General features: G+C 41.3%; 1 protein-coding gene across 4 annotated transcripts in view; it reads right to left on the bottom strand.

The window, feature by feature from the left end:
• The window catches only part of mtm1 (myotubularin 1), a 31,246-nt gene extending 9,790 nt beyond the window's left edge, over positions 1–21,456 (bottom strand). For 2 of the 4 annotated variants that reach the window (XM_003458411.5, XM_025905907.1), the window contains exons 1-9: positions 17,370–17,508; positions 9,676–9,751; positions 8,803–8,875; positions 8,622–8,716; positions 4,254–4,364; positions 3,919–4,020; positions 2,629–2,712; positions 2,240–2,389; positions 1,697–1,882 (exon numbers count right to left, since the gene is read on the bottom strand). In XM_003458411.5, the coding sequence (XP_003458459.1) occupies positions 1,697–1,882; positions 2,240–2,389; positions 2,629–2,712; positions 3,919–4,020; positions 4,254–4,364; positions 8,622–8,716; positions 8,803–8,875; positions 9,676–9,726 (852 nt within the window). In that variant the 5' untranslated portion in view covers positions 9,727–9,751; positions 17,370–17,508. Of the gene's footprint in view, positions 1–1,696; positions 1,883–2,239; positions 2,390–2,628; positions 2,713–3,918; positions 4,021–4,253; positions 4,365–8,621; positions 8,717–8,802; positions 8,876–9,675; positions 9,752–10,672; positions 11,293–17,369; positions 17,509–18,041; positions 18,131–21,341 lie in introns of those variants that run through there. The other 2 variants (XM_005463421.4, XM_025905906.1) reach the window with 2 other exon arrangements.
• Positions 21,457–22,978: the final 1,522 nt, after the last annotated feature.

Genomic DNA, 22,978 nt, shown 5'->3' with positions numbered 1-22,978 from the left:
CTGTTTAATCTTTCAACTGATGTTTGTCTTGTGAGTGTTTTGTTACAGATGCAGCAGATGGAGATCAAGAATGTCTCCACTTTTATCCCCCCAGCCCACCTTTCTCTATTTCTCCACCACTGCTCGAGTTATCACAGTCGCTGTCGAGTTGATTGTTTATTTTCATGTTTACATTGTAGATTCTCACTGAAGGCATCAAAACTATGAATGAACACATGTGGAATTCTGTAGTAAACAAAACAGTCTGAAATAACTCAAAACATGTTTTATATTTCAGATCCTTTGCTTTGATTCCTGCTTTGCTCACTCTTGGCCTTCTCTCCATGAGCTTCATGAGGTCGTCACCTGAAATGGTTTCCAACAGTCTTGAAGGAGTTCCCAGAGATGCTGAGCACTTGTTGGTCCTTTGCCTTCACTCTGCGCTCCATCTCATCCCAAACCATCTCCACTGGGTTTAGGTCAGGTGACTGTGGAGGCCAGGCCATCAGGTCAGCACTCCATCACTCTCCTTCTTGGTCAAACAGCCCTCACACAGCCTGGAGGTGTGTTTGGGGTCATTGTGCTGTTGGAAAATAAATGATGGTCCAACTAAACACAAACTGGATGGGATGATGCTGCAGGATGCTGTGGTAGCCATGATGGTTCAGTGTGCCATGCTTCACAGTGGGAACCATGTAGAGACCATCGTTCACCTTTTCTCCGTCACACAAAAACTCAGCAGGTGGAACCAAAGATCTCAGATGTGGACTCATCAGACCAAAGCACAGATGGTCTAATGTCCATCCTTGTGTTTCTTGGCCCAAACAAATCTCTTCTGCTTGTTGCTTTTCCTTAGTCGTGGTTTCTCAGCAGCTATGTGACCATAAAGGCCTGATTCACACAGTCTCCTCTGAACATGCAGAGATGCTACTGGAGCTCTGTGTGGCATCTATCTGGGCTCTAATCTGAGCTGCTGTTAACTTGTGATTTCTGAGGCTGGTGACTCGGATGAATGTATCCTCAGCAGCAGAGGGGACTCCTGGTCCTCATGTGAGACAGTTTCATCGTAGTCTTGATGGTTTTTGTGTCTGCACTTGGACACATTCAAAGTTGTAGCAGTTTTCCAGACTGACTGAGCTTCAGTTCTTAAAGTAATGATGGGCTGTTGTTGCTCTTTACTGAGCTGATTGGTTCTTGCCGTAATATGAATTCTAACAGTCGTCAAACACGGCTGTCAGCTGTGCACCAGCCTGACTGCTGCACAACACACCTGATGGTCCCAACCTCATTAAGAAGGCAAGAAACTCCACAGATGAGCCCTGACAGGCTCACCTGTGAGGGGAAACATGTCAGGTGACGACATCATGAAGCTCACTGAGAGAAGGCCGAGGGTTTGCAGCACTGTCAACAAAGCAAAGGGTGGAATCTAAAATATAAAACATATTTATCAATTTTGTCTTTGCTACATAATTCCATATCTCTTGATTCATATATGTGAGGTCTTCAGTTTGTACCTACGATGTAGAAAATAGTAAGAATAAAGAAAAACCATTAAATGAAAAGGTGTGTGCAAACCTTTGACTGGTAGTGTATAAATACTTTTAGGATGCACTGTATACTGTCTTTAACTGTTTGAGTGTTTTCTGTTTCATAGCTAACAGATAAATGTTGCAACTAATGCCCGTAGATTGTGGTGATGTTTTCGTTTCCTTCTGACCTTGTTGGCAACTGCGTTGACATTGGGACGAGCATCATATATGGTGAGCTTGGTGGTATCATTTGCCTCCCTAATCAGGTCCAGGTAGCGTTCATCGTCCTTGTTCCTTTTACCAGACATGCCAACGAGAGGCTGACTGCAACGGACGATCACCGCTTGGTTCTCTCTGTGGATCCATGACAGAACCTAAGACAGAACAACAGTCACATTTTCAGAATTTACACAACACTTTATGATACAGCGTCAGTGTTAAGAACATCTGAATATGTCTGTGAAGGTTCTCAGTCATCCAGGTCATTGAAGTCTATGGAGCTTGGAAAGAAAAGCATCTGGACTGTCTGCCATCTATAATCCAATTCTGAGATCCTTCCCAGACGCCTTAAAGCCCACTCACATCCTGGGACCTTTGACCTCAGGAAACCACATGATAGGGTGCGGCAGGGTCTCCACCTGAAACCATGGCTGATTGTGACCCATTGTGTGTGTGTGTGTGTGTGTCTCTTGAGTGGCTAAACTGATTTTATAGCTTAGCCTTGCCCTCACCGGTATTCGTGCTCTTGACCGGAAGGCTGCCACTTTTCGGAGGTCCTCCTCTTTACTTTTGTAGGGTACAGCCAGCACAGTGGGGTAGGTGTCACACAGATCATAGCTCTTATTGATGAACGATATACGCCACTTGTTATTAGGTAAACCCTGGAAGAAATAATGATCATTATTGGCTCATTTCTAAAAACGTTACTTTGAAACAAACTCAGTTTAACAGTAAATCTTTAAATCGCTGACTGTTCAGAAGCCATCAGACCTCACAGGTCATCAGGTTTTAAATCCAGGGTGCGTTCACCTACTGTGCTTCTTTATAGATAACACTTCCTATTGTCCTGAGCAGTACTGGGACCGTGGGACCCCAATACTGCACACGTTCTCCTTCTTACCTGCCGTCTGAACTCCTCTATGGGTTTGTAGATGGTCCAGCCATTCTCAGCATACTTCTCTTGACCCAAATACGCAAAAAGAGGCTGGACAGAAGCAAAAGAGAGAAACGTGTAAGACATTACTGTATACGGTGGTCTTATAGAAACAGCAGCACAGCCATTAGAGCAGCCATTGTAACAGTAAAGCGCACGAGCAGGGAGCGTTTTTAAATATTAAGCCCCCATCAATATTATAATACTCTGTTTGGATGTCATTCGACAGCAGGCAGTTAGAATGGATGGAGGGGCTTTACTGGCCTCAAATGAGTTTTTACCAGAAACATAAAAGGTCAGTCCAAAGTTCAATGAATATTCAGTTTTTTTCACGTTCAAGCTTTAATATCTGTGAAACCATTCACCTAATCTGGAATATTTTAAAGAACATTACAGGCTTGTATAAAAGCTATCAGACGCCTAACAAACTGTGGTTTCCAACAGCCTCCAAATCTGCTGTCAGCTCAGATTTAAAGCTGTCATCATTCTAACGGGCAAGTGTTTGTGCCAAAGAAGAACCTGCTGTAGTTTTACTAGATGATGGAATTTGAAAATAGAGCCTCAGAAATGCTAGAACAACATTTTTAAAAACAGACCTAATTTCATACAGCAACAAATCACAACAACAGTCGCCTCAAGGCGCTTTACATTGTAAGGTAGACCCTACAATAATACATACAGAGAAAAACCCAACAATCATATGAACCCCTATGAGCAAGCACTTTGGTGACAGTGGGAAGGAAAAACTCCCTTTTAACAGGAAGAAACCTCCGGCAGAACCAGGCTCAGGGAGGGGCGGGGCCATCTGTGAGGTGAGAGAAGGGCCTGGAATTTATTCAGGTAAATCTGAGATGGTCAGCTGAGTCTGAGTGCTGATGGACTTACATGGAAAGAACAGGAAGTCTTGAACTACATTTTAGCATGTGTAAGTACTGTCCAAGCAGAAGTAGCTGTGGTGTGGGTGGACTGTGTGCCATGGCCTGTGAGGGGGCTGCATATCGAAATTTCAGCATTTGCACGAATGCTTGGAAATAAATTAAATGGAGGATTTCCATTTGCAGACACAACTGGTTTGGGTGATACACTGACTGCTTCCCATACGGTCAATGTTCAAGCACAGGCTTCTCTGGCAAGCAGAAGACATATGTTCTATTTAAAATCCATAATGTTTATTAGGCTCTGTCAAAATAATCTGTTCTTCTTTTTCCACAGAGCAGGTAATTAATACAAAGCAGCAGTAGACGTTAGGTTTCTTACCAGACCGTGTGACAGAGGAAAGGCATATCTGAAAAGAACCTCAAAAATATCTCTTCTGCTGTGGCCTTCCTGCTTCAGGGCAAACCTCAAATTCCTCATGTCCTGGTGACAGAACAGATCAAACACTTCACTATCAACACACAACATGTAAGACCTGCAAAAAAGACACAACTAAAAGAAAGTGTTATGAAAATGTTGCTGTGCATATTCAGATTCGGGACACTTTAAGCTACCAACACATGTATGCGATGGCAGAGATGAGACTTTATTTTCTTTTAAAATAAAAATCCAGTAACTGTAAAAAAGCAAATGCCTTCTGAATATTAAACACACACCTTGCAAGTAATATCCAGGCCATAGGAGTTTTCTCCTCTGCTTGACGCCCCACCCATCTTCTCCACTCGACTGATGGCACCCAATGGAACGTCCAGCGTCACCGTCACATCCTGCAACACAAAGTATGACATATATAGTCACATGACCTCAGCAACAGGAAACTGTTCTGTTACACGAGGTCCAGCGTGTATTAAAAACAATGCATGACACCCACAGCTCTTAAATGAGAGCATGCAGTGGAATAAACTTCAGGTCGTCCCATGTGACCTGACAGGCAGAGAAACACTGGCGCAGTGAAACATTTGGCATCCAGTCAAACAGATGGACATTTTAAGATACTGAAAACAAGCTCCAGGTATGAGCATTTAGCAGAGGTAAAAAAATACTCCACCTCAGGTATGACCACGGCAATGCAAAATGTAGCGATCCCATTTGTCCCGTACACATCGCCCACTTGGCTGATTTATTGTATCAAGTACTTTTATCTTATTCATGCCTCACAGTTTTTCCCAGTCTTACCATAAAAGACAAAAAGACAACAGAAAATGTTAATGAAAATTTGAGTGATCGTGTCACCAAACATGATACCTGCTCTGACGGCCTGCTCTGCTAAATTAATGGTGAATAATGCATGCTCCAGTGCCAACAGGTAATTTATTATAAATGACTTGTTCTGTAAAACTGGACTTTATAATGATCTCTGAGATGTGACGGCGTGAGGATGACGTCATAAATCGTTTAAAACTGTGTCGTAGGAATTGTTCAGTTCTCTGTCCACCACAGAATGGTACCTGGTACTAATGCTGTGTGTTTCATATGATCTCTGTAAGCTCTTCTAGATGATTATGACCAAAATTAGAAGAACTCAGCTCCTGTATGGTTCGTTAATACATCATGCACCTGGGTCTCCTGTACCTTTTTTATTGGGGTTTCAAGACTTTATTTCTCCAAGGATAAAGTAGTAATCAACATTGTCAAAGACTAACATTCATGCTGATGATTTAGCAGACAGTATTGCTACCTCACCACCTCTCACCCCTCCTTGCTGACACCCATCACTCTCAGATCATGGGCCCCATCTTCACACTGATCTTCAATATATCATTGGAGCCTTCCTGCTTCAAACATTCAACAATCACTCCAGTAACCAAAAACCGTCTGTGATACCTGCAGGACATCACCTGTGGGTTGTGTGCAGACAGGTCGGGGACAATGCTGTCGACACAGAACTGCACTAAATCCTTCATAAGCTCGATTGCCATCATCCCTAAAGTACTCCACTCCCTGTTTCAGCTTCCATCTGTTATATCCTCACAAACTTTTTGACAGACAGAAAGTTGAAGTCTGGGAAGAATCACATCTAAATCGGAGCAGTAGCACCCCTCAGTCCTCGATCGTCTGCCCTTCTCCCTGTGCACAAATAACTTCACATGCAAAGGTCTGTCTGTTGAAACTTAAAGTTTGCAGACGACATAACGGTCACTGGACTCATCAAGGACAGTGATGAGTATGCAGACGTGGGGTTGAACAGCTGTCCCTGTTATGTGTTCAGAACAACCAACAACCAAGAGCTGAATACACAAAACTGGAGGTGACAGTGGACTGTCCATTATCCCATTATCTCTCTCACCTTATTCAACAGCACTGTGTTTGCTGTGGAAGCATTCAGCTTTCTGGGATCCCCAAACTCCCAAGATCTGAACTGGCCATCCATTAAAGACATGATGATCCAAAAGAGCCAACAGAGGACGCCCTTCCTGCACCAAATCAGGAGGTGCCTTGACCTCAAGAGCTGTTGATCCAACTGTACTCTGCAGTAAAGCAGTCTGTTCTCTGCACATCTATCACTGTGTGGTTTGGGTTCGATAAAACAGAGTCCGCCATATCTTTTAAGCCTCACTAGTTAGATAGACGATCCACCCCAGATTAGTGACTCTCAACAATTTCTTTGTTTGATATTCCAGCAGTACTGAGCCTACGACTGGCAGAAGTAGGATGGACCGATTTACCCGAGTACTCAATCTGTAGCTAGTTAGTCTATATTCCTTTTGTGCGTATTTATTTTTTATATTTTAAATATTTAAATAGAGATGCATATACTCTATTCTGTACCACTGTTATTTTGACAATGTGACGAAATTTGTGTAAAACCTTGGGAATAAAAGTGATTCTGAAAGTTCATTATACAACATGCTGCATTCACTGATTCAAACATAGAAAAAAGTGCTGGTATACGTGGTTTCAATCTAACATTCAATGCCATGAATATTTGTCATGCAGACTGGAGCAGCCAGGCATCGAATGCCCAACCTTGCGATTAGTGATGACCTGCTCCACCTCCTGAGCCACAGCCACCTCAGTAGTAGCATTCATTTTAAACATTTCATCGAGATTTTGTTCATACACAGGGACAGATGCACTAAATCATTCTTAGTCAGTGAGGCCCAAAGTCTTTACCTGATAACTGCCCATAAAACACCAAACCCATGCAGCACAATCTAAAGACAGTGTTTGTATTGTTCCTCATCTACACAGCTCAGACTCTTACTGTAAAGCTATTAACTCTCTCTCCCCCACCCTTCATATTTATTATCACTCAGTTTTAATTTGGTGTTTTATTCCACAGCTGGGAGAGGCTCCAGTGTGACCCTAAACTGGCTCAGCAGTAGAAACACAACGATAACTGGAAAATAAATATCTACTGTAAAGATACAATTACAATATTAGCAATGGACACTCGTGTTATAAATATATACTTAATAACAACACACAATGATGCCTACATTTACCTGGTAACATGTCATACGTTCAAATTCACCATCTAAAACCAGCAAAAACATAAACAACTACTAAACGCACTCACTCACTACTCACAGCGTCCACAAAAAGCATCCACACTGGTCCCAAAATCAAAACTCGTTAACGCCGCCGGGCAGAGTAGCGCTGCAACGGATCAAAAAACTCAGGGTTCGGATCAATTTTCAGATCAGCAAAAAACAAAAAAAGACAAAATTTTAACTCGCCATTTATTTATTTAAGTATTTTTTGCCCATTAAATAACATTCAACTCAAGACTCATTCCACGCATTTATATAAAAAGAAATTAAGGTGCGATGTCAGGCAGGGCTTCGTATCTCATGCTGTGATGTAACGAGTGGTCGCGGTCACGTAGCTTCCCGTTGCCCTGGAGGTCCACCCACCTGTAGTCAGGGCTACAGAGGATGGCTGGGACAGCTCAGCCATAACTTTAGACTTTTCCTGCTCGTACATGCTTGGAACGATATTGTCACTGAAGTGTGCGCGCGACAGGATATCCAATCGTGGCTCAAGCATATTCATCAGAATACGGCCTCATGTCCGCAGCTTTAGCCCGCTCGGACTGGGCAGCATAGGCTGCTTAAATGCTGCAGATATCAGCGGTTGTTGTGCAGCCTTCATCTTAGCTCCTGTCACATCAGGGTGATGTCATTTTAAATGAGCCGCCCGGCGTGTTGCGAGTCTCATAAGGCTTCCTCGTGCCGCACCGTCGACAAACTGTGGTGGTTTTATCCACCCTTTATATTTTTAACTTTTTAAAAACAGAAGTGATGGGTTTGGTGCATTTCCGAGTCCACTACTATGATGTTGGTTCCCTATCACAGTATGTCATCACTAATCTGGGAGTTAACACGGGTGCAGATGTTAAACTTGAAAGCAACGTCACAGCTGTTGCTTCTTTTTCCCCAATTAAAGGCGGTCAGCCAAAATAAAGCCTTTTTATCAAGGCAGTGTTTTCAGACAGTAATGCACAGCTTTGTTACATCTAGGCTGGATTACAGTAACGCACTTTATTATGGAGTTAGTGGCGCGTCCATGAGGCGTCTGCAGGTTGTGTCCAAAAGCTGCAGCGCATCTTTTGACTGGAACAAAACAGTCTGAGCACATCAGCCCATTTTCATTTCACTCCACCTGCTACCTTTTACATTTTAGCATCCTTTGTAAACTTCATTTATTTGTTTTTAAACCTCTTGATGGCCTGCCCGTGACCGTGCTTCGCTGTAGCTGCTCCAAAGTTGCCTCTTCTCTTTTTCTGTTTAAGCTCTTTGTATATGTGCAGCACTTTGTGAACCCTGTTTTTTTTAAGGTGCTTTATAAATAAAGGTGGTAAATGCTATACTTAGTCTGTAACAACTGAGCAAAGCAAAAGTGCAATAAAATGAAAACTCAGAAAAAAACTAAGCGATGCTTCACAGCGATGGTGTCAGATACGGTGTCTGATCTAGTTCAGAGTTGTTGGTAGATTCCATCTGTCTGTCTCACTCTCACTCTCTCACTCACACACACACACACACACACACACACACACACACACACACACAGGGACTTACAGCATCTGAGCTCCTGAAGTAAAGTCTGTAGTTGGTGATCAACACTTTGCCTTTCACGGCTCCACTGAATGGACAGATGTAGATTATGTCTTTATCTGGAAAGAAAGGAGAAGAATCTGAATATGAGAAACTTGTGGAGCAAACGTAGTCTTATTCATCAGCTCCACAGGACTGCACTCACCAGTAATCCTTTCCTCTCCAGGCAGCAGGGACACGTCAGATAACAATTCCATCTTCAGAGACTCTTTGGGGGTCTGCAAACACCAATATCAACATATTTGACTGTTTTGAACCTGCAATGATGTAAAATCGGCCAAAAGCAATGTTTAAAATAACAAAAGATTTTTAGCTTTTATTGCAATTTAACCCCGCCCTCACTTATTAACATTCAGTTAATCACCTGATGAATTTGTAAGTTTGCTCATTGTTTATATACAAACACTATTTGACAATATTGTGAAATGTTTTTGATCATTTCAGATTTTTCACAGATTTTCTCGCCATGTTTGTACCATCACTCTACTTCCTGCAGTACAGTACTGTTCAGCTGATGCTGACGAGGGTATGGGACCACAGTGTGTCCAACACTGCTTTATGCAGACAGAGGGGGCTGGAAGTAACACCTGTAGGAATTAGTAGCAGCGGCTTTCAAGGCTGATCAGCCTCCACTGCTGCAGAGCAGCTTTAAACTGTTAACCTGTGTTGTCCCTGAAAAAGACCTTCTTGTATGAATCTGTTTGTATAAACTTACCTTTTTTAAACCTCTGGCAGTTCAACCCATACTTTTGTACCATTTCAAACTGTGACTTGAATGACTTCAACTGTACTAAATAACTGGAATAATTGTTCTAAAAGCTTTGAGCGGTAGTGTAGGTACAGTTAAATGTGTTATTCGTCTAACTGACAGCCCACTATCACAATAATAGAAGCTCAGAAAAAACATGAAAACAGGAACAGAGATTTGGCTTCTTCTCTGTCACACTGAACATCCTTTAAGATGGGCCTTCCACACGTCAATCAAATGCACAACACAAACAGACAAACGCATACTTACAGGGGGCGTGTGTGACTCTAAGATGTTGTACACTGAAACAGGTGAGGCCATTGCTGAGGGAGGGAGTTTCCACAGGCTGAGGAAGAGAGACACAGGACTGTGAGGGGTCTCAGACTGTTCATGATGACTAAATATGAGATGACAGCGACCTTGATCGCAGCTCCAGGACCTGAACAGGACTTTCACAAATACTGCTCTTGCAGTAAAATGGATATATCCTAATAACTGTTCAATAAAATTAAATGTTGTTTTTATAACACCAATTTACAACAACGATCGCCTCAAGACTTGTAATTGGACGGCAAAGACTCGACCAGACTTGGTGACAGTGGAAAGGACGAACCCTCCAAACACAAAGACATGTGCAGCAGAGCCAGGCTGAGCGAGGGGCAGCAACCTGCCACCACTGGGCAGCAGGTGAAGTGAAGGAGAAACCAAACACTGAAGGGCTGAGATGATTCAACACAGATTCTTTGCTTTCACACAAGGCTCTGTGGCGCCACTGTTACCATGGAAACGCCAACGCGAGCAACTAGAAACAGACCTTCCAAGAAGACAAAGCAAAGATGAATGTTTTGCCTTAGATAAGATGCATATTTAACTTCTTTTATTTGGCTTTGAATCTACTTGAGATTATTTATATATTTTTGCATTTATGAAAAAATAAAATGTTTTATGAAACAGATGATGAAAAAAACATTGCAACAGTCTGTTGAACAGTTTGTTTTTAAAGTCCAGCCTTTACTCTCCTTTGAGTATTTATTATTGCTCATTAATAAGGAAAATGTAAATAACTCACTAAAACAGTCGATAGCTGCAGCCCTGCTTAACATCATCCAAAAGCTTAGCCTAACTGTATGAAGAGAACATTCTAGATTGTACAGTGAACGTATTGGGTAAACCCTAACTACTAAAATGTTAATGTTCAGGTGATATCCTGTATAATATGTTGTTTAAGAGACAGGCATGTAGCTTAGGATGAGAGCAGGTCACCTACGAACTGGAAGGCTGGTGGTTCAACCGCTGTCTGCTCCAGTCTGCCAAATTTCCTTGGGCAAGATTCTAACCCCCAGGTGCTCTCCGATGCATCCATCAGAGCAGGAATGTGTGAACGTTAGATAGAAAGATAGAGAGCACAGAAAGAAGTTGTGTAAAGTGCTTCGAGTGCTCAGAGTGGGAAAGCACTATATCAGAACCAGTCCATGTGCCATTTACAAAGTAGTAAGCTAAAGTGCATTAGCTATATTGCTGGGTCTTGACACTCAGCAGTAGTTACTGTTATCAGGTCACTCACTGATCCAATTAGAAAAAACATCTTGTTAAACTCTTTGTACTGTAGAGCTACTTCACTTAACATCCAACAAACAATCAGCCTGCGTCAGAAGCATGTTTCCACAAAGGCAGGAAGACATGACGCCAGAAAGCACAGTAACAAATGTCAGATTTAAGCAGCTGATTAAAGTAACTGACCCTCTCTACCAACATTTCTCTCAGCGCTGTGTTCAGACGCATTGGACTGGTCGTCACACAAGTTGCACATTTATGGGACGCCAAACAAAAGCGTGACCAAAGATACCATCTATCCACTGGACTGCACGACAACCCACAAGGGAAGATTTTATTATTTTACTTGAAATGTAACAATAGTGTGAAATTAATTAAATACAAGTAAAATACTTGTAATTAAATAAGTATAAATTACTTATAGGCTGGTTCACAGGTTTGAAATCTGTCAGTTGCCCAAATCAGAACTATAATCATATAAATGCATCTCATGTAGTATTTAAAATGTAAGCATTATTTATCACCTCTGTTAAAGAAATCTATTTCAAGTTTCCCCTAAAATAAAACTTCAGTTGTTAAATGAGTCAAATCAGACTGATCGTCCGCAAACACAGAAACGAAGAAAGTCTATTCTAAAATCTCTGCTTCTACATCTGCCTGCTGCCTCTGACACTGGACCACAGGGTCCTTCTACCTCAGCTACAACATGAATCTGGATTAAAGGCACAGTTCTGACCTGGTTTGAATCCTACATGACAAGCAGAAGTTGTTTTGTACAGGTGGGAGCATTGCTCACTTGTGGAGTACCTCAAGGGTCCATTCTGGGCCCACTTCTCTTTTCACTTCTCTGTACGTGTTGCCCCTAATTTCTATCTTTAGAAAAGATCGAATTTCTTTCCACTGCTTTGCCGTGACATCCAGGTGTTTATGCCCATTCAGCTGAAATTGTCTTAGTGACTTTAAGTCTTTCATGAGGATAAATTTCCTACATTTTAATGAAAGAAGGACCAATTTCATACGCTTTGGTAAATATGATTCTTGTGACACTTTAAGTCTTTTGGCTCCTTACAGTCATGTTGCTGTATAAAATGTGGGCGTGATTTTTAACAGGTTTCTTAAAATGGACCAACAAAAAACAGACATCACACCAGTTTGTTTTTATCAACTCAGAGTCACTGAAGAAGTAAAGCCTTACCTCTTACAGAAGGAACTGAGAAAAAAGTTCTTCATGCTTTTATCACTTGCCGCCTGGACTACTTTAACTTTGGTGTTGAACAGTTATCTTTATCTTTAGTCCAGAATGTGGCAGCTCGCCTCTTAATAGGCGTTAAAAAGCATGAACACATTACCACGGCCCTGAGGTCATCTAACCAGATGATCTTAAGCGATCCTGAAACCAGATTAAAACAGGGAGGTGGTCGAGCTTCTGCATCTACAGCACCACATCTACAGAATAACACGCCAATACCACGCCATAGCTGCACAGCTCAGACACTGCACACATGTAAATCTTTATTGAAACATTTATTCTCCTTGGCACCTCTGTGACATCATCATAGACGGCTGCATTTTGTCCAAATTAAATTTTTAAATGGTTTTTTTCCTACTTATTTTTCTTTTATCTTATTTTATGTTAATGTTAAGTATTGTGTTACATGTTTCTGAATTTTTTTGTGCAGACTTTTTAAGAACGACGTAATTTCAGTGTACAGCACTTTGGTCAACTTTGTTGTTTTAAATGTGCTACATAAATAAACTTGACCTTGAGTACATCACAGTTACTTCTTTTCAGAAGGCAAAACCACCTTTTTGCTGTCAGGCGTCATCGAACGGTTTCAAGCGTCAGACCTGCAAGAGTCAAGGATGTTGCATCTAAGGATGCAACAACGTGCATTAATGGAGGTGGAAACAGTGACATCACACCGCTGTGAGGCTTAGTTTAACACCCAGACTGACAATTTGCAGTACAACCTTCAGCCATTAAAACTTTGTGCACAAGACTTATGATATAAATAACGATTACAGCAAACTAGCATAAGATATAAATAACTGGCGTCGCCTAGTTGATGACCTCTAGTCTTAGCATGATTCTGTTCTACGACCTCACAAACTGTGTTTCATCTTGTACGTGCTGCCTCCTCTGGCTCTTTCCTTCATCTTGAGTCTGACACATGTGTTTGTATGTGTTTCAGTCACATACAAATGATGTAATGGGACTTTCAGGCCACCTGGCTATATACTGCAGCGACTTCATGCACCTTAACAGCGAGTATAAATACAACTGACTGCGAGACGAGTCTGCATCGGCAAGCAAAGAGACTGTTGCAGTGGGCATACTGGGACCATAAGTGTCTCTTTTGTCCCAGCTCCTTCCCCTCAACCCTGACTGGTCGCAGACTGGTCCTGCTGGAGGTTTCTTCCTGTGGGAGTTTTTCCTTCCAACTGTCGCCAAGTGCTTGCTCACAGGGGGTCATTTAATTGTTGGAATTGTCTCTGTTATTGTCTTTACTCTACAATATAAAGAGCCTTGAGGACACTGTTGTTGTGATTTGGCGCTAGATAATTACAACTGAACTGAACTGAATGGAACTGAATTAAACTGAGTGACGAACAGGCTGTGTCGTGGGCAGGGTTATTATCCTTACTACAACTGAAACTAAAGAAAAAACTCAAACTAGATACAATCATACCCGAAAGACTAAAACTAGCACTGAAACTTCTTTCTTTTTCTTTTTTTAGATAAAAACTGAACTGAAAATCGACTCAGGAAACCAACTGAGACGAAATTCAACTAAAAACCAAAAGACAAAATGAAAAACATAATAACACTGATTGTGAATCAAGATCGTAAAAAAACTCTCCCTTTTTAATCCAGCGACTTCAACAATCAATCATGCGAATAAGTTTCAACAAAAGCATTCAAACAAAACAAGATTTGAAGTTAAAATCTTAAACCCCAATATTCTTAGAGACATGCCGCCTGTCTCTATGACACTGAGTCAGTGACAGCTGTGTTAGAGAGAGACAGAATGTAAGTTATCTAAACTCTACTGAAAATCATTATATTACATCTGACATATTACATGAGAAAATAGAAAAAATGAAGAATGTCTCCAACTAATACTTTAGAGTGTTACATATACAAGATTGAGTTTGCGTCTTGGTGTCATCAGGAGATTGTACAAAATGCTGAATTAAGTCTCATCTCTATCTCCTGTAAGGGGGATTGAGATGACATCATCTGTGTGTCCAGGGTTGTTTGTTTGTTTGTTTTGTAAAACTATCAGTGTAAGTCTGACTTATGCCGGGGCACTTAAGCACAGACAGAGGCTTGTGCTCAGGACACTCAGTGTTGCTGTTTTATTTGGTGAGATGAAATCGTGCCGCGGACTCAAGTCTCAGCACTGCTGAGCTATTTTTCCTCACAGCCCTCTGTGTGTTTGTGTACGCTCTTCCTCCTTTCTGCTGTGTGCAGCCTCACAGCGTCATGATGCCACCACCAAGCCCAGCTTTGCCTGGTATTAACAAGCAGTGAGCAGGCCCTGATGGTCGGAGCTCTGCCAAAAACAGCCCAGCTCATCAAAACAATGAACAATTTCCCTCTTGCTCTCAGACTTTGAAATGGAGTTTGATGAAAGGGCTAAACAAGGTCCTTCACTGTACACTGCCCAAGTGCAGCAACAATACAGGAATGTCTCTCTGATCTCTGCCACAGCGCTCCTGGACATACTAAAACCTTTAGGACTCTTTTAGAACATTTCAGAGACGCAGCAACTGAAAAAAGCAAAGATAAAGTCATGTTTCACTTACACTCTGTGGTAAGTCTTTAAACCATTCTAAACCAGATTTTAAAGCAAAAAAGTAAGTGGACTCGAAAACATTCTGACTCAAATGTACATGAAACTAGCTGCAGTGAATGCTTCCTCATTTTGTGAAACACTAGGACAGCAGGGTGGAGTAACAAGTAAAAACCTATGTGAAAAAATATAGTGCGTGTAATCAGTAGGTTTGAGAAAATGAGAATAGCTGCTGTGGTACGATATGCTGCCAGTGTTTTATAGCAATACATTTGAAACACTCTGTATAGGACTGAAAGTATTAATACTACACTGGCATTAATTTCATATTTGGCAGGTCAGTCTTTGATTCGACAGCCCCTGATTTAAGTCGGTATTTTGGGTGTGCATCCTCTCAGTCACACACTAAAACAGCACCATATTTATGTTTGATTCTAATATTAATACAATGAACAATATTTAAAGTTGTAACCACAAACACAATCTCTTTAGTTCCTAAATCACTGTGTATTGAGAGGGAGTTTTTGCAGTGTAATAATAAACTCTGCAGCGTCATTTAGGATCAACACCTGTGTAACTGAAACATTTTTAAAGGAGACATGAAAACACTAAACACATAGGCTAATTTACACAATGGAGCCCTGCTCTCACAAACTGATGCAGGTATAACACTGTTTGTGTAGCTGGATTTAACAAATAAGAGCTTAAAGTTCGTTTTAGAAACATGTGGAGCTCCATCTTCACTGGGATGGTATGTTAAAACCACATATATGCTATCCACTTTCACTCTGTCTCTCTTTATCAGTAATTCACTCGTCGTTGTTTGGCTAGCTGCACTGACAGGAGAAAATCCGCCCGTTAGTTGCAATGTTTGGTTTTATAAATGAGAACAGATCGGAGGAGAGCCTGTTTGACTCAGGTGACAGGTGGATGACCGCTGCATCCGGCCTATCATGGAAAAACTCGAGTTTTAGACTCCAGCTTGTTGGTCTGGTGACTCAGACAGGCTCTTCTCCTCCACACTGTCCTCATTTATAAACCTGAACATTACAGCTAACAGCGTGTCAGTGCAGCTAGCCAAACAACGAGGAACCCCTGGTCAAGAGATAGAGAGTAGAAGTGGACAGTGTATCCTTTGTTTTAATATAAAACTCACTGTTGCAGCCCGGGGAAGAACAAAAGCAATCTCCTTGAACTGAGTCTCTGTATATTCCCCTGAGTTATTGGTTCTATTACTAGTTAGCTAACATAAACTAATGTAAGTCTAGGTCTAGGTGCACGCTCAATCACCAAGGTAAGTAAATCCCATCTGTTCATCTGGACGTTTCCAGTGGGAGAAATGTTTGATCAGTGGTTGTTGATCAATGGTTGTGACAATTTGCATATTAATGATTAATGAACTGACCTCCCAGCATTCAGTGCTGCTGGTTTCAGTCATTGTGCAAATGTCCTGTTTATAAGGTTGGAAACCTGCAGTCAGCTGAGACTGAAGAAGGACGAGTGACGAAACGTTTCTCCCACTGAAAACGTCCAGAAGAACAGAATCAACCTTTTGGTCTGCCGATGGAAACCAACCAACGGTGACTGAATCCGCACAGACAGAAGATGGCGCTAAATATGCTTTTAAAACTTTACGCACTTATTTCTTAAATCCAGCTACACCGATGGTGTTATATCTGTGTCAGTTTTTGAGAGCAGAGCTCAATGGTGTAAATTTATACATTTAGTGTTTCATATCCCCTTTTAGAACAAAAGAAATAACACTTTATAATGCAAAACATGACGATATTGTTGTTTTTAAGATTTTGAACGACTTAAACGATTCGCTGATGTAGGCACTGATGTCTCTAAACAGAGGCTGGCGCAGTAGGTCGAGCCCACAGTCATAACAGCAAAGTTTCTATGTCTAAATATGGCTCCTCGTTTAGATCTACAGCCATGTTTCTCCTCTAATGATTTCTGTGCACAAAGCTGTTAATTCCACGCGTGATGTGTCTGAACGCGTTCAACACTGAAGCTGCTTCTGACTTTTTAGAAACTCGGCAACTAATGATGATTAATATAACCAACAGAAACATTTTTACTTAGTAAATTTTTACTCTGCATCTGCAAGTATTTTATTTTATTTGGGCGCACGGCGACATGAAACGACATATTCGCGTAATAACGAGTTAATAGAGCTGTTTTCACTCCTGCCTTAGTCAGCTGCTGGTGGAGCACACACAACAAAACATAAGGAGCCGCTTTCGGCGCCCGAAGCCAGCTCAAATATTTCAAGCACAGGCAAAGTGTGGCTTCCAGTCTTTTTACAATTCAGCGTCAAAACTGGGAAGCGTTGATGGAAAAATCTGAGCACTGCAGGAAGCGGAGTGAAAAACAGGCAAAGCTACGCCGAAACGCCTTAAATGAACTTTTTTAACTCAGCCATTCCAATAGACACAGATGTGGACTTGCACCAGGAAATAGAGCAGGCCTACACGGGAAGACAGCTTGTTCCACCCGAGATTCACACTCTTTCTGATTAACAGAGCGCAGAAACCTGCGACAATGCCCTCCGAATAACACTTCATATATACTCAGGTGACCTCGTTCCGGCCAGATGTCTCAACTTACCCGCAAATTGCGATTCTCCCGTGGCTGAAAGTCGGCCTGTTTCCCTCAAGCTACAACAGGAACTCACTCTAGGTCACGTGCCGCCCTGTCATGGCACGGATTGGCTGGTTGTCAAACTACAGCTCGCAAAGGCTCGAGGGAAATGTAGTTTTCAGACGGCTTGGCCTACACGCCTCATTTGGAGCAGGTGTGCCTGGTTGGCATGTACATACATGTTTTATACTAATGTAGACATAGTTACTCCAGCTGAAAACATTTTTCACAGTTAGTTTCAAAATGTTATAAGCTAACCTATTATGCTGATTTCTAATTCTTTGCTTTGTTTTCTTGGACTCTACTAGAGTAGCTCTATTTCACATTATTGCTTATTTATTTGACCTATTTTTCCAGTATTAATCAGCCATTTCAGCTCCCATCTCCTCCCTTTAATAGAAATTTATTTTGACTGGCTTTCAGTTTTATCTTGTGTGAGATACAGTGGTTCTAAACGTTGAGCTGAATAAGATGTTGAGAAAATGGTTCAGTTCTTGTAATCTGATCACAGTGTATATACAATTTATTAGATGTGTTAATTAATTTTGGCAATAGTACACATGTGATTAGCAGTATCCTTTTATATGCCAGTATAGTAAAACATGTATTAATTAGTCCTGTCTCAGAGAAGCCACATACTGGACTTGGATGAGCAGCAACCGTCACATTGCTGCTTCAGTCGGGCTGGGCACCCCTCCAACCTGCTTCTCCAGCTTAGCCGGCTAGTCCTGTATATGGAGAAAAAGAAACAAAAAGATCCCCTGTTTACTTTCAAAAACTCAAAATACTCCACAGTCCATGGTAACTGTCACACGGTATCTTATCTTAAGCTTGTTAACCATAAAATTCCCTGAATTTTTTGCTGTGACTTAAAAAGAGCTAAAAGTTCTATTGACTATAATTAAAGTTTTCATATAATATTGATTTACTTTTCTTTACTTGGTTTTTAAAAAATGTGAGGCAAACTTGCACACTGTGAGTGAATATAAATGATGGAAAACCATCTTGGTCCTGTGTCTTTGGCCCAGTTTTTGAGTTTATTGTGGTTTTGTGGTTCAGTCTTTTGGAATTCAGGTCTCAGTGTGTGTTGTTTCCTGTTTTATTTTGAAAGTCTCCTCTCTCGTGTGTATCTTTAGTTTTTGATTAACTATAGCAAGTGGACTTGATCTGGATAACAGATATTGTATTTGATAAACTGTGTAGGAGGATAAGAGGAGTGGTGTGCAGGTTTCAGCCTGTACAGGCCCAGTAAGTTGAAAACTTGCAGGCTACCTCTGGCCTTCTGTATTGCACAAGAGCTTCGTTGAAGCATTGAAAACCCCCTACAGAGCAGCCACCACTGCCAGCATCATGTTAGGCTAGTTAATCATAAAATTCTGGGAGTACTATTGGAGCCAGACCCATCTCTGCAGGTGGAGAGTGTGATGGGGGAGGGTGGAGTACAGCCGGCAAAAGTAAAAGCAAAAGGAAAGCTCATCCATGTCCTGAGATGGTGACATGGATGAGCTTTCCTTTTGCTTCAAATCAAAGTGATGAGACAGGACCAAAGTAAAGAGGAGAGATTTAACGCGTTTGTTGAAGCATTAAAGATTAATAATTTGTTGGGGAAGAGTGTGGAAGTGTCCAAACCAGTTAGTGGGTAAAGGAGTAATAAATAATGCATCACTGGAGTTATCAGAGTTATCAAACCCGTGGAAAGTGTGAGTGGAGCCAGACAAGTTTATGCTGAACATATAAACATATAAACTGCTAGTGATGATTCAGTGGTGGTAAGTGGAAAGTCACTACTGGTGTTTATGGTTGAAGCAATGTGGAAATCAAAAATGGCAGCCAATTAAAAAATAATAATAATTCAGGTGTGGTGCAGGAAATCGCTTCTGCTGCAGAAAGGCTGCGAGGATTGAAGGAGATTAATCACAAAGGTTTGAATGAAAGTCACCATTTAGAATGGGACGACACAGACACAGAGGACTTGTTCTACAGAGGCTCTAATGATGACATCTAGCATTGTTTGCATAATGCTGTTTGTTATGCAATGGAATACTGGGAGACAGATTTTGTGATTCCAAGATACAATTGTGAAAGAAAATTTCAGGTGGAGGCTGTGCAACTTTTATCAGGAATGGATTTCAATACAGGAGACTAGAAATGAATGCAGCAGCTGAGTGCGAGAAGGAGGACAGAAATGGTAGAGTTGTAGAGGAATTTAGAGACAAACACAACTTGGTTGTTTTAAATGATGGGTAACCCGTGCCCACATGGTTCTGGACAAATCAAACAGTATCGTCATCTACCGACGTGACATTTGCATCAGCAGAACTGTTGGTAAATGGGATGTACTGCATCAAAGTACAAGATTCAATTAAGAAATGTCAGTCTGGTGAGCTGCAGCTCAGGCTATACCAGAGAAGAAACCATCCAAAGCACTATTATGATCCCGCGGTAGGATCGGAAATGTAATCTCGCTGTGAAAGCACGAAACATGGAACCTGGTGCACAAAATGACTGGAATTTTTAAGCAGACAACAATTACTGTAGAAATGAGGAAGCAGTGAGTAATAAAGACAATGTAAACATGTTAGTTTAGCAGTTTCACAAGGTACACAGTAAAGAAAGGTAAGTGCAGAGAAAAGGTGCTGAACAACATTATTAACTAATGATGACAACTCGGATGCTATCAATGTGATCTTAATGTTAGAAAAAAAGAGCCATAATGCAGGGATGGAATAGGATTCCAGCTATTTAAAGAGTCAGGAAAGCTACTCTTTAAAAAGTTGTTAGCTGTATTTAATAATGTGTGGGAAAATGGAGGTCTTCCATAAGAATGAAAACGTGCAATGATTATTCCTGTTGTAAAACCTAAGTCTAGCTCGTATTGGCCTATGGCCCTCACCTCTTTAAGATGCAAGACAATAGACTGAATGATAACAGATTAGTAAAGAATTTGGAAAAGTGGGTATTTGTGCTGCACCAGAGTGGTTTGGGGTGGGGTCACTCAGCTATGGGTGCAAGTAGCAGTCTTCTTAGATACTGAAAAAGCAAATGACCTGCTGTGGAAGGAGGACTTACTAACAAGATGTCATGATGCTGGAGCAGGAGAAAGAATGCTAAATGGGATCCAGAATTTCTTATGTAACCGGGCAACACAAATGAGAGTTGGCAGTGAACTGTGTGAGGAGCTGGAGGTGGAAAATGGTACTGCTCAAGGAAGTATCATTAGTCCTTCTCTGTTCAACATTCTGCTGAATGACATGTTTAATAGGCTGGGAAAAGAGTTTGGTGTCTCTCTGCTTGCAGATGATGGTGCCATCTGGAAACAGGGAAGAAACCTTCCGTTTATTCTCTCTCAGACTCAGAAAGCTTTGGAGAATGTGGTTACACTGGCTAATGATTCAGGCTTTAAAATATCTATTGATAAAACTAAGTATATGATATTTGGACATAAAATGAAAGTACCAACTAAATATCTGCAAGTATCAGGAAAGTACCTTGAGAGGCAAGCAGTTTAATTTTTTGTAATGTGGTTGGATGAGAGAATGAGTCGGAAAACCCAAATTGAAAATATCTGCATAAAGTGTGAAAAGATCATTAATGTGTTTAATGATAAAAAGGTAAAAGTTTACTTTTCAATAAAGAACATGGTAAGAAAAAAACCCAATTGGTTATTGAAAAGAGAAGAGACTGAGTAGTTGTCACCAGACCTGAGCCCACAGTGACCTGAGGTTTGGTCACTGTGGGCTGACTCTGACTGGAAAACATGCAGGTGGTAAATGTGACTGTGGGAACACCGAAACAGTCAGACACGTCTTAATGGAGTGCAAGCACGGTCATCACAGATCGGAGATCAACTGGACAAGCTACTTTCAATATGCACACACTGGCCTCTGGACTGCTGGATTAAAGGAATAAAAACTGTTACATTACTCACGCAGTACTAACCTGTATAAGAGAACATAGAGGCCTGCGACTGACAGTGTGTGCCTAGCCGGATGATCTGATGTCGTCGTGTTGGTGTTGTTCCCAGATCATCATGAAAATGTTGTTCCAGGATCAACATTGCAAGTGACCAATCACATTGTTGTGACGTTATTCTTTTGCGCGCCAAGCCATTCGTGCAATTATGAAATTCAAATGTTGCAAGGACAATATCAGTTCTGCTTACCGTTTATTAAAGGGTTAGGGTTAGGGTCAGGGTCCGTTGATCGGCGGACAGAGGCGGTTTCTCGCAGCTTAAGTACAGTTTTTTGTTTTATGGCGGTTTTTCCGCAAAACTATGACGTCACAGCATTCTGATTGGTCACTTGCAATGTTGCTCCTGGAACAACATTTAGTATGATGATCTGGGAACAACACCAACACCACGATATCAGATCGTGCGTGGCTAGCCTGTGTGTAGCTTGTTTATTCAGAAGAAAACTTGGGAAGTAACAAACAGTAGATGGCAGCAATACGGCATTGTTGCATCTAGCCTCCCAAACCTGAAGAAGAAGAAGCTGTGTTCCCACCAATGACTGTAGAAAACACCTGTGGCCTGTGCCTTCATTTTCCCTTGTGTGTGTATGTATATCATCAGAATCTCACTCTGTTCCTTATCGTGTTATCCCTCCTTGTGCTTCCATCTAAGTTATTGCACTTTTCTGCTCAACTTGAGAACTCAAAGCACTTTATACAACATGCCTCATTCACCCATTCATAAAATCCCCTTTTCAATGCTTTTTCTACCTAAGTGCTTTCTAGGGTAATCTCACACTCTTATGAACACTTCAGAGAGTAACTTGAAGTTCAGTATGTTGCCTAAAGATACTGTGGCAGACTGAAGCAGCCAAGGATTGAAACAGGGATCAAAATGTCATGTAAATTTAATGACATAAAATAATATACCACTCATATAAAAAAGTCCAAGTATTGTTGCAAAACTAGTAACAGGGTTTACAATTTTAAAAAGACTACTGTTAATTTTTTCAAATCAAATGGATTGTTTTACATGTAACTTTACATAGAAATTTTATATCAATACACTACCGGTCAAAAGTTTTAGAACATCCTAATTTTTCCAGTTATTCATTGCAAATCAAGTCATGCAAGTCCAATGAATAGTTGAAATGGTACAAATGTGGTGAACTGTCAGAGGTTAAACAAAGGTAAGGTTACCCAAAACCGAAAAATAATGCACATTCAGAATGATACGAAAAGGCCTTTTTCAGGGACAACATTGGTTAACAGTTCAAAGCTGCTCTGCAGCAGTGGAGGCTGATCAAGCCTGGTGCTACTAATTCCTACAGGTGTTACTTCCAGCCCCCTCTGTCTGCATAAAGCAGTGTTGGACACACTGTGGTACCATACCCTCGTCAGCATCAGCTGAACAGTACTGTACTGCAGGAAGTAGTGTGATGTGAGAAAAAGGCAATGGAAGAGAGACAGACCATCATAACACTTATAAATGTAGGTCTGTGCTACAGAGAGACTGCAAAGAAAGTCAGGGTGTCAGTGAGTACAGTTTCCTTCTGCACTCAGAAACAAACTGTGACAGGAAGAGGTCTGCAGACCCAAAGACACGACTGAGGACAAGTTTCTTA

Source organism: Oreochromis niloticus, linkage group LG3 (genome assembly GCF_001858045.2).
Source record: "Oreochromis niloticus isolate F11D_XX linkage group LG3, O_niloticus_UMD_NMBU, whole genome shotgun sequence".
NCBI lineage: Eukaryota > Metazoa > Chordata > Actinopteri > Cichliformes > Cichlidae > Oreochromis > Oreochromis niloticus.
The sequence above is the reverse complement of the archived record's forward strand: the minus strand, read 5'-3'. Positions and strand labels throughout refer to the sequence as shown.